The 12,722-nt window shown below is 34.3% G+C and overlaps 1 protein-coding gene across 1 annotated transcript; it reads right to left on the bottom strand.

Moving 5' to 3' along the window:
• Positions 1-454: 454 nt before the first annotated feature.
• On the bottom strand, positions 455-12,592 carry Ccs (Copper chaperone for superoxide dismutase). The gene is made up of 7 exons (XM_089713677.1): positions 12,451-12,592; positions 11,772-11,864; positions 10,949-11,060; positions 7,227-7,399; positions 6,055-6,210; positions 5,288-5,391; positions 455-2,131 (listed from the first exon to the last, which is right to left on the bottom strand). Exons 1-7 carry the CDS (start codon positions 12,463-12,465, stop codon positions 1,960-1,962), a joined length of 825 nt encoding a protein of 274 aa, XP_089569803.1. The 5' UTR covers positions 12,466-12,592; the 3' UTR covers positions 455-1,959.
• Between the last annotated feature and the right edge of the window lie 130 nt (positions 12,593-12,722).

Genomic DNA, 12,722 nt, shown 5'->3' with positions numbered 1-12,722 from the left:
TTAGAAGTGATTATATATGGAAAAAACGCTTTCACAATCTATACATATAATAAATCTGTAGAAGAGTCAATTCTGTACATTGAAAATATTGAAAAAATAAATAGCAGGGGTGTTACTGGATCGATACCAAACCCAAATATGTGATTAAAAAAATTTTTGTCTGTCTGTCTGTCTGTATGTGAAGGCATCACGTAAAAACTAACGGTTCGATTTCGATGAAACTTGGTATAATTATACCTTATTATCCTGGGCATAAAATAGGATACTTTTTATCCCGAAAAAATACGTAAAAAAAATAAATCTTAATTTTTCCGCGCGGACGGAGTCGCGGGCGGAAGCTAGTTTTTTAATAAAAAGGTAAGTACTCTAAAAAGAATATGCATAAACCAATTTTTCTAAGAAAAAGGCATATTATAAGGTAGGTTAAGTTCAAAATAAAAAAAAAAACAACAAATAAATTGCATCATTTATTCAGCCCAAAATAAAAACAAATAAATAACGAACCCTTAAACAAAAAACAATAATAACATACATGGAAAGATACATTTGGTTCTAATCACAATTTCGATTTTTTTACTACCTAATTTCATAAACCTTGAAAATAAAAAAAAAAAACCTTATAATTATCCCAATCCACTTTTATCACAGATTTCTTAATCTAAAATATATAATAAGTTACATATTGCCAAGAAACCAATATTATAAGTAAAAAGGTGTAGATAGGTGACCAACTAAACATTCTTGGTCTTACCACAAAACAATTTAAACAGTCTAACATTAAACCAGGGATCTGTCACTTTAATAGTTGTCTATGTGAAATACGACAAAACCAGATTCAAGAGAACCCGCGCATAAAGATAAACCCTGTCTAAAGTTTTTTGTGGTAAGACAGTAGATCTTCAAAAACGGCATACAAACGCACACACGATTGGACGTCAAAGTGAGATGGCATGATTCAACTATTATGAGAAAGAGGCAACTGGAGTAAAATGTGGCTAATTAGCCACATTTGTGCAAATCTCGGAGCACTAATAACCTATTTGCACATTTTTAACACGCTTATAATTATTAGCTTATATCACCTATATTTTTGTATGTATCCGACTCCGTTAGACTCAATTTTGACCCACTTTAAACAGACAAATTTAATTCAGACATCAACTCAAACGACAAACACTTTCATGAGCTTAAGCGTAGGTATCTTCTTTTTAGGGTTCCGTTCCTTAGTAGGAAAAACACAGTTATAAGATCACATTTTTAAGCTATTGCATAGCTTCTATCGCGGGCCTTGATCGCGACGACTGAGTTTAAAAATTCCGTAACGAGAAAACCTAACGCCCCCCACTCCAGTGGGCACAGCGATGCGATGCTATGCAATAGCGCAACCGCGGCAGTCGAGAGTGACACACGTATTTTTTTACTTTTAGTCGATAACATTACAGCGACTTTTTTTTTCAGGACAAATAATAAATAAATATTTGAGACAATTTTCATACACGGCACGATCTGATCCCATACTAAGCATTTGCTTGTGTTATGGAAACCAGATGGCTGATAAACATACATATATAAATTTTAAATAAATACTTATATTATATATAATTAACACCCAGACACGGAGCAAACATCTATGTTTATCACACAAATATTTGCCCCGGGTGGGAATCGAACCGACCTCTGGCTTGGAAGGCAGGGCCACTACCAACCAAGCCAACCGGTCAGTCAAAAATTATTTTTATTGAAGTGAAACTTTTTTATCGGGGTTGGAAAAAAATTAGTGTAACATTTTTCGTTACGCGTGCCATTTTTCCGTTACGCGCCATCTTTCTCTTATCCCTACCACGCGTGATTCGACGTATTTCTGTAAAGTTGCATGAATAATTTTTTGAAAATTAAGGTCATAAAGAAGTTTCACTTCTTACGTGTGTACACTAGTACACACACACATTTTTTTCTTCTTTAAACCTTACAACACTGTTTCACTTCACTATCTTTAACACAACACTGCCTCCGTCCTTTGCCAGCCAACGGCCGATCCTTTTCATCCCAAACAACGATACCATCACACGCACAAATGCGTTTCGGATTCTGGAATATTCCAGCGGAACGCGCTATTATTCCGCAGGCGATTCTGGAACGAAATAAGTAATCTTAATCTTAATATATATAAATCTCGTGTCACAATGTTTGTCCTCAATGGACTCCTAAACCACTTAACCGATTATAATAAAATTTGCACACCATGTGCAGTTCGATCCAACTTGAGAGATAGGATGTAGGTACCACGGGCGAAGCCGGGGCGGACCGCTAGTAATTTTATAAAAAAATCTTTCATACATAAACTTAAATAGTTTGGAAAATCCAAAAGTGCACGCCTCATAATTTTTTTTAATAATTATTTTTAATTAATTATTATTTTTGTTTATTTAATAACAATTAAACCACATCGAATCAGACCCTGAAAAATGAAAGGGTTCTATTCCTGAGCATACTCAAGCGTAAGAGAAAAAAAAAGACTCGATTAGTAAAGTATTTCGGTCGCTATCGTGTTAACAAGAAAATCCTCCGCACATACAGACACACGGACGTCCAAGACAGAACTTTTTTAAACTGTTTTTTAACTAGTTTAAATATAACAAAAATGACATCAAAAATATCATGAATGTTAAAAATAGTGTTTTTTCTTAATATGTGTGTGTATGTATTATCTTACAAGTGCAATGTATGATATCGGTCAATTAGGGAAAGCTGGCATGTTCACAGTACTCACACTTATGCAATTTCACTTACAGTATGTTCAAAAATAAATGCGACTCTAGTTTCATTTTAGACTTGAATTGTAAAATGGGTGCGTTGTAAATATGTATATGCAAATATAATTACTTATGAAAGCTCTCATAATTTACCTGTAAAATTATAATTTAAAAGTAAATCAATTGATGAAGTTAATTATTTATTCTAATAATAATCAATTGGATAAAAGTATTAATAATCATTCAATTATCAAATAATAATTAAATTCCTGACTTTGGTCGAGTAAAGATATCTAAGAAATATTATATTTGTAGTAAGTACGTAATACCTACCAATACGCGCTAACAAATATGTGTTACATGTTTATTGTATAATTTTCACACTATTGGTTTTAAACTCAAACTCAAACATTTATACAATTAGACTTCTTCTAGAAGCACTTTTGAATCGTCATAACAGTTTAACAGTTTTAACATTTACCACCAATTCAGATAGCAGTATCTATAGAGAAGAAGAAGAATCTATTTTAATCATAATCGTAATCTTCTACTTCACTGTAACTTTCATCGCTCGAAGAACTCGATGTTTCGTTGTCGGAATTTCTTAATGTTATTATAAATGAGTCAGTGTAATTATCTACTTTTGGTTCTAATTGAATATATTTTTCCTCGTGTTCTCGCGTCTTTCTCCAAACGTCACTAAACATATCCAGACTAATAGCACAGTATTACCATATAATATTGTAATACTGTGCTAATAGCATTTGCTTCCTTTCTAAATAATTCTTACACAGTTTTCAAGTTAAAGTTCACATTTTGTGATGCTACTTTCCCTTTAATTATGCCCCATAGTAACACTATTGTGTTGAGATCTTTGAGGATTGCATCAAGTAGGTAAAAATTGTGTATAGTTTGGCTTATTTTTTTTAATAATGTGATAACTCTGATTATTAATTAGTTATTTGATTTTTGAAAAAAAAATGCCGATTTTAGTCAAAATTTATATTTTTCTAACAAGATCCTTCTCATCCAAATTTCCACCTCGGTGAGAAAAATTGACATTTCTAATGAAAATGAACAAAAAATTAAATGATTTTATTAAATACTGTAAAATAGTCTATAATTCTTCCATTTACTGTATCACAAAATTCTTCATAGATTTTTAGATATTCGTACTACACCAATTACATCACTCTGTATTTATAAACAATTGCAAAATATGACACATACATAGGCCGGGAGATACTGACACAAAATTTCGGGTCATTTGTAACAGAATGGCGGTTCTACAGAGGTCTTATTACGCAATGACTAAAAGAAAAATGATGGTCAGAACTCAGAACGCTGGTACCGGCGGACTAGTCGCGTGGGCGTTAGTCGAACTCGTCGGATAAATAGCGAAAGTCAAACGATTTACAAATCGTTTGACTTTTCCGCGGTATGGCGACCATTTGGAATCGTCCGAAAAGTATGGCATGGCAATTTTAGTAAATGGCTGCACGACGATGGTTACCTGTGCAAAAGTGAGCTCGGTACAAATGGTTGAATTGTTTTTTTTTAAATCAACGCATTCACGTCGGTATGGCGGACTGTAAGTCACATCGTAACTGTATGGCATGACACTACCGCCTACATCTTTTTTAAGGGCTATCGGTAAATTCTAAAATTTTTGTGTTACAAATCGTTGGACTTTCGCTATTTATCCGACGAGTGTGACTAACGCCCACGCGACTAGTCCGCCGGTACCAGCGTTCTGACCATCATTTTTCTTTTTGTCATTGCGTACTAAGACCCCTCTAGACCGCCATCCTGTTACAAATGGCCCGAAATTTTGTGTCAGTATCTCCCGGCCTAACATGTGCAATGTGTAAATGTGTTGACGTTCCAGCTCTTCTTAATATACCTGTACATAAAGACATTTTAAGTTTGAAAAATCAGATGTTTTGCGCGAAGTGACAGTAGTACCCACCTCAACGCTTCGCTTATGAGGCGTGCAATATATAGCAAGAAATTTAATCTATAATTCTATTATAATATAATAAACTACTTCAACACGCTAATCACACTAACCATGGGTCTGATTTGAAAAATAATTTCACTTTTAGATAGTTCAGAAAGTTTTACCCGCTCCTGTTGGTCTTAGCGTGATGATATATAGCCTATAGCCTTCCTCGATAAATGGACTATCTAATGAAATCATTTTTCAAATCGGACCCGTTCAAACTAATGAACACTTCAGATTTACAATAATAAGTATAGATATGAAAATATTGTTTCGTTTAAACCAAATACAGATTGAAATTATTTAATTTTAAAAATTATTTTTCCTGTAAAATTCTTTATTAATTCCTTATTACACACGCTATATTTATTTTTATTTTTAACACGTTACCTGACACGTGACCTGATCGAAAAAGCGTAAGACGGATGGATATCAAACATGCTCAACGTTAATAATCAAGTTTTCACTTCTGCCGGCACTCCCCCAGTGCAACCCGTCTTTTTTTATAAAAAAATACCAAAAGAATACTCACGGCTCCCCACTATCCCCATTCACTTTGGATAGCGGACTAGAACCTCTGCCCATGTCATCGCAACCTGACGTCACAGCTATCGACCTTCCGACTATGTCTGATACCTGCAAAATATATTTATATATATACAAAACCTTCCTATTAAATCACTCGTTATTAAAAAAACCGCATCAAAATCCGTTGCGTAGTTTTAAAGATTTAAGCATACAAAGGGACAGAAAAAGCGACTTTGTTTTATACTATGTAGTGATACGAAATATAGAGTTAATTACAATGAATGCTTTGTTTAACGCCGCTTGGATATTTTTAACGACTTTTTAAATTTGAATACGAGATTGTAGTCTTTTTTAAGCTATTGCATAGCTTTATCGCGGGTCTTGAGCGCGGGGACCGAATCGAGAAATTCCGTAACGAAAAAACCTCACGCTCCCCACTCCGACGGGCGCGGAGGTGTGGCTTGAAGGCATAGCATGCAATAGCTTTACCGCGGCAGTCCCCGAGTGCCACACGTCTTTTTATTAAATTTTTATCTAACATAGACTTTATAAAAAATTATTATTATAAAAGTAAGTTTTAAGATGACACAAAAAGGCTTTTTGATACAAGATCTTTTGTTAAAACATTCGTTAAAATCAATTAACAAAATTAAATAACTATCGGTTTAATATCCTAAGCACACTCTGGAATTTCGAATTAAAAAAAATCACATAAAAAAGAAGGTTATAAATCAGTCAAAATGACAAAAATCCAAATTAATATCCACCCACCTTAAGCACGTTATCCAGTATTCTAAAGGTCGCTCTTCCAGTGTCATCAGCTATGATATTTCCCAAGTCACCCGCGTGTCTCTTCTCCGGAGGGTCTAACGGACCCCCGTGCGGTGACTTGTGGGGGTTGAAATGACCCCCTATTGACTTGCAACCCTGCAATGATGTGTTTTAAATTAAAACATAAAAAGACCTACGACTTATAGTTAAAATTATATTAAGTATACTAGCTTTCCGCCCGCGGCTTCACCCGCGTTTTCAAAGAAAAAGCCGCATAGATCCCGTTCCCGCGGGATTTCCGGGATAAAGCCTATCCTATAATTTAATCCAAGATACCCTCTATGTGTATGCTTAATTTCATTGTAATCAGTTCAGTAGTATTTGCGCGAAAGAGTAACAAACACACTCATACACATCCTCACAAACTTTCGCATTTATAATATTAGTAGGATATTATAATACTTAAACCTTCCACAATTAACGTAGTTAACAAAAAACATTGAATCAATGCAATAAACAATCATTGAACGTTATTTACATACTAGCTGCTCCGCGCGGTTTCACCCCCGTGGCTCCACCCCTGTTGGTCGTAGCGTGATGGTATATAGCCTATAACCTTCCTCGATAAATGGGCTATCTAACACCGAAAGAATTTTTCAAATCGGCCCAGTAGTTTCCGAGATTAGCGCGTTCAAACAAACAAACAAACAAACAAAGAAACTCTTCAGCTTTATAATATTAGTATACTGTATAGATATACCAACCATCAACGTAGCTTACAAAAAACAACCAACTCACATCAACCAATCATCGTAGTTTACAATAGTATGCAAAAGATAGTTTACAAAGAACAACCAATCAATGTAGTTTACAACATGCAAACGTTGTCAACAGAAAGTAAACAATGAGCAGACATTATTTACAACGGTTAACCAATCAATCAACCAACTCATAAATCAACCAACTAACTCACAACTTACCAACCAATTTACTCACAACTCACCACCAGTCAACTCACAACTCATCACCAATCAACTCACGACTCACAACCAATCAACTCACAACTTACTACCAACCAACTCACAACTCATCACCAATCAACTCACCACCAATCAACTCACAACTCACCACCAACCAAGTCACAACTCATCACCAATCAACTCACAACTCACCTCACTCAAATCGCCCGTATCGTGCACATGCAGCCCGTGCTCGCCGGGTGTCAGTCCGTCTATACACACATCTGCAACGAGCGGCCCCTGTTCTGTTTGTTGGAATCGGACTACACCCATTATGTTCTTACCACAGCTTTGGTTGGATATCATAGCGACGGCTGATTGCGTTTCTGGAAATTTGATTAAATTTAATATAAGTACTTACATGTGTTTTGTAAGTTATTTAGTCATGGGTATGTAAAAATAAATAAAAAAAAACACTTGTCAAAAATCAGATAAAAAATATTCATAGTTTTTTTCTGTAAGTGGGAAGCAAACGTATAAAATAAATACCTAATATTTACAGGTTTCTTTGCATGAAAGGGAAGAAACAACTAATCTTTTTCATGATTAAAAAAAATCGCAATACATAGTAGTAAACTGTACTAAAATTAGGGCCTCGTTCACCATCTCCAAGTAAAGCGTTGATTAGTTACTTCTAATTAACGTTAATCAGCAAGTAAATGTTTTGTCAATTTCACAAACGAAAAATAAGCTCCGAGTAACAACTTACCTACTGGTTTAAATGAGTAACGGAACAAATCGTAGGTACGTCACATTCGTTCAATATTACGTCAATGTCACTCGTCAAACGTCATTGCACTATTGCAGCTGTCATTTATGCATTGTTATTTGTTGTGGATTGTCTGTAGGGTTGGAAATACGCGTGTGATTTTAATTTGTTAAGTTATTATATTAATTAATTATCATGGATAAAGTTAAAAGAGATAGAAACTTTTCTTTACATTTTGCACAAAAAAAAACACTTTTTGATGAGCTGGCTCAAGCTAAGCTGGAACTAGTTCAGCTCCAAAGAGATTTTTTGGAAGCAGAAATAAGTGAAAAAAAGAAGGTGTGGGAATTTGAAGAAAGTGAACGCAAGAAGGAGGCAGAGTTTAAAGAAAAGGAGCGCAAATGGAAGGAAGAAGAGTATAAATTAAAATTAGGAAAGAATTTTAAATAAATAAATTGTTTGTTTTATTTAGGATCTATTATTATTTCACCCCCGTGGCTCCACCCCTGTTGGTCGTAGCGTGATGATATATAGCCTTCCTCGATAAATGAGCTATCTAACACCGAAAGAATTTTTCAAATCGGAGCAGTAGTTCCCGAGATTAGCGCGTTCAAACAAACAAACAAACTCTTCAGCTTTATAATATTAGTATAGATGGTAAAAAATATTCTTGCACCAGTTTATTTCTAGGATCATAACTCAGCTCAGGGGTCTGTGCTGCAATTTCTTCTTGAGTCTGTGTATCAGTTGAGTTGTAGTTGTCCCCAAAGTTTCTTTCATTAATATTAATTGCAATATTATGCAATACAAAGCAGGCAACTATTATAGCTTTTACACAAGCAAATTTTAACGTTATCTGTCGCCTAAGCACAGGAAACCTATTCTTGCACACACCAAAACATCTTTCAATAGTATTCCTTGTTCGAATGTGTGACTCATTATATAAATTTTCTGCCGGGATGATGGGTTCAGAAAGGGTGTCAAAAGAAATTGCTATAACTCATATCCACTGTCACCGAGAAGTAAACCATCTCTAAATTGTCCACTTTCAAATCTGTGTTTCAAAAATGAAAAATGTTGTGTGGTTTTATGAAACCACGGTAAAAGTGAAACTTAAGCACAAAATTATCGTATTTGTACGATAATTATCGTACGGTTCGACCGTCACGCGACATGCGCTACACAGACCAAAAAGTTTGAGATGATGTAATAAAAGTTTCACTTTAATTATTGAAAATTGTCTGATCATGAACAGATCTTGGCCATCTTGCTACAATATCCAAGCATTTTAATTGGCTGTCACAAACAACCAGCCCCCCTAGATACGTCTATCTACAGCCTACGTCAATCTCATACATTCGTAGTCTATTCTATTGAACGCTACGCTAACAGAAAGCCACTTGACTAGGGGGGCTGAACATTAGTTGAGAAGTTTGACTTTCTGTTCCTATAATTTTCAGCCGAATTGCCACCTGAAATGGAATGGAATATAAGGATTACATTTTAATATTTTAATGATTACCAAGTTAACATTTTCTTCATTGGTATGCAACATTAAAAAATAAAACGTACCAGGTGACTTTATTGTAACATGAGTACAATCTAAAGCCCCTATTACCCTGAGGAATCTTGCGATTTCATAAAAACCATCTTGAAGTGTGCTTAAGTTGTCAGGGAACGTTATTATCAACAAGCAGTCCGCCCCGGCTTCGCCCGTGGTACATGTTTACGTTTTCTCTACATAAGAACCATCCTCGTACTTCAAGGAATATAATACAAAAAGAATTATCGAAATCGGTTCAGCCGTTCTCGAGTTATGCGCTTACCAACACATTTTGCGATTCATTTTTATATATAAGACTAGCGGTCCGCCCCGGCTTCGCCCGTGGTACATATTTACGTTTTCTCTACATAAAAACCATCCTCGTACTTCAAGGAATATAATAAAAAAAGAATTATCGAAATCGGTTCAGCCGTTCTCGAGTTATGCGCTTACCAACACATTTTGCGATTCATTTTTATATATAAAGATGGGCGTAGTAGCTGTTGGTGGACTGACTGACACACTTCTTAAGTAGGATCCATTAGCGAGATACCTCAATGTTAAAAGTAGTCTTGTTTTTGTTGGAACTGCTTGATTTCTAAAATAAAGATTTTTTATAAGTTAGGTAACTACTACACCTACTTCAAACAACAGGTAACACATTTATGTAGCTACTTTGAATATTATAGGAGGATTAATATGATTTGATAAGTTATCTATAAGTAAAATCACTTCAATAATTAAAAAAAAAACCACTCATCTTTGCTTTGCGATGTAGGCATTATTTTATAACTATAAATTAGTAATTATAGTTATTATATTCTTTATTGCACACAAATTTTTAATTTTACAATACAAGGATATCAGAAGCAATTGGCAGAAGCAATATTTTATGTTTTATAAAGTTATGCACTTGGTTAACTGCATATTTTGATGGAAGAAATCTAGCGAAAAGATCAGTTTCATCGAGGTCCGTAAAATAATGAACACGGAATTTAAATACACGAATCCTTGCTATTCGTTGTGTCGAAGAATATTCTAATTCATCCAACTGATGATCAATTAAATCAAATAAATCCATTTTTGTTCGTTTATTTAAGAAAAATCGTTGGTGATATGCAAAAAATGACAACAAACAATACTTAGAGCTAGCGCGTAAGAGCAACTTTGTCCCCGCAACTATTTTGTCTCTCCACATACGGGCTAGTATGAAGGTGCGCGCACGTAGCGACTACATTTGATGGGAGAGACAAAATAGTTGCGGAGACAAAGTTGCTCGTGCGCGCTAGCTCTTAATCGTCGAGTAAAACACGCTAATTGGCAGAAGAAGTAAGTTATGGGTCAGTTAATCTTATTTTACTGATTAGTGCTACTCGGACGTCGTGAAACTCGCACTTGAAGTTACGGGTCACTTTAACTAGCGATTAGCCTACTCGACACTTTACTTGAGGGTAGTGAAACAGGCCCTTCTACTTACAATGTTTTTGGAAAAAACTAGAATTTCTACATTGTTTTCTGTTATTATTATTTACTATTTGTAGACATTTTTAAAACTATTCTTTATTTAAACGTAATGTTTCTACACTCATACGTTAATCACTGTACCAAGGAGGCTTCACTTACCACCAAAACCTTGCAACACTGCTCTCTTGCCAGACACTCTAGATATAATATCGACAACCATTGTACTTGGCAATACTGTTTCCACCATGACGGCACCATCTTTGAAAATTGCCTGAAAATATTGAATATATAATAAGAAAATGTAGAATGGAATACAATAGAATTAATATAAAATCTAGTTTTTCCACAGTTTTATAAAGAAAAACAAATTGAATCGAATCGAATGTATGTATACATGTATGGTAGGAAAATATCACATAATAGCTTCCCCATATCTGTTAGTACATGTGCTTATAAGTTTAAAACTTTGCAACAGATTTTATTTTATTATTAGACATAATTAGTTCTCAAAGAAGGTTTTAGTATATATAATTTAAGTTTTCTACAAAGCCGACGATGCTACACGTAGAATGCTAGTAACAGTACATGTTTAAACTATCCTATCTCTCAAGTTGGATCGAACTGCACATGGTGTGCGAATTTTATTATTATCGGTTAAGTGGTTTAGGAGTCCATTGAGGACAAACATTGTGACAAGAGATTTATATATATTAAGACTAGAGGTCCGCCCCGGCTTCGCCCGTGGTACATATTTCGCAATAAATGGTAGCCTATGTCCTTTCTCGGGTATCAAAATATCTCCATACCAAATTTCATGCAAATTGGTTCAGTAGTTTAGGCGTGATTGAGTAACAGACAGACAGAGTTACTTTCGCATTTATAATATTAGTATGGATTTACAGATTTACAAGGAAAATTTTAGTAGTAGTTTAGGAAGCAAGTAAAGCCGTAGGTAAAAAGCTGGTTTAGAATAAATACATACCTCTTTAACTCCATCCAATGATTTTAATTCCTTAACTGTTTTATTCACAACTGTCTCGTCGGGATGTGGACCCAAATCTAACAATACTTCTAGCTGAAAATAATAAATATACAGGTACATAAAAATGTTCATAAAAAAATATCAGTGACTTGGTTATGTATAATAATATTATAAAGCAGAAGAGTTTGTTTGTTTGAAGAGTTTGTTTGCTTGAAGAATCAGGAACAGCTGGTCCAATTTGAAAAATTCTTTCGGGGTAAGATAGCCCATTTATTGAGGAAGGCACATATCACCACGGTAAGACCAACAGGAGCGGAGCATTGCGAGTAAAACCGCGGAGCACAGTTAGTATCAAATTATTATTTTTGATGTTATCCTCTTGCCTTTTCATATACTTATTGACTATTTATAAGTACTTAAAATTATAGACAAGTGCTTAAAGTTTTATAAAAGTTACCAAAAAATGTCTAAAAGAAAATACTATTTTTATCCATATTTTTCATAATGATATTTGTATCAAAGCGATTGTTTTGGTTTTAATTTTTATAGCAGACATGACCTTATGTTAAAATTAGTCGAGTAATCACAGTTTTACATTATAATTGTATACTCAATCGATGTTTATAAGGTCAAAGGGTAGTATATGGGTAATTTGTATATTTTAAATTAGTGTACTTACTTTAGATGTTAACATTTTGTAGCGAAAACTTAAAACTTTAAAGATACACTGATATCTCTATTATGTAGTATATATTCTACGTATTTTAATAAAAAAGATTTTTCCTGATAGAAAATTCGCGAAACCTGTTCACAATAATCGTGATTTATTAACTTTTGTCATTTTGACACTGTCATAAAAAACACGGCATGGTTTTGACGTTGACAACAAACTTGGATGCAAATCTTTTTGACGATTATAGAAAACAATAAATGTGAATATTTAAATTTAAA

Source organism: Colias philodice, chromosome 31 (genome assembly GCF_061535455.1).
Source record: "Colias philodice isolate Cphi_HAF_F1 chromosome 31, ilColPhil1 Martin Lab GWU primary, whole genome shotgun sequence".
Lineage (NCBI taxonomy): Eukaryota > Metazoa > Arthropoda > Insecta > Lepidoptera > Pieridae > Colias > Colias philodice.
Note: the sequence above shows the minus strand (reverse complement) of the source record. Positions and strands in the feature narration are given on the sequence as shown.

What these genes read in the sequence shown, in the direction of transcription:
- Ccs (XM_089713677.1), bottom strand. An exon ending in CATTGGATGGAGTTAAAGAG is followed by an intron (nt 11,061 to 11,771) that starts GTATGTATTTAT and finishes CAATATTTTCAG; the next exon opens with GCAATTTTCAAAGATGGTGC. An exon ending in TACTGGATAACGTGCTTAAG is followed by an intron (nt 5,392 to 6,054) that starts GTGGGTGGATAT and finishes TATATTTTGCAG; the next exon opens with GTATCAGACATAGTCGGAAG.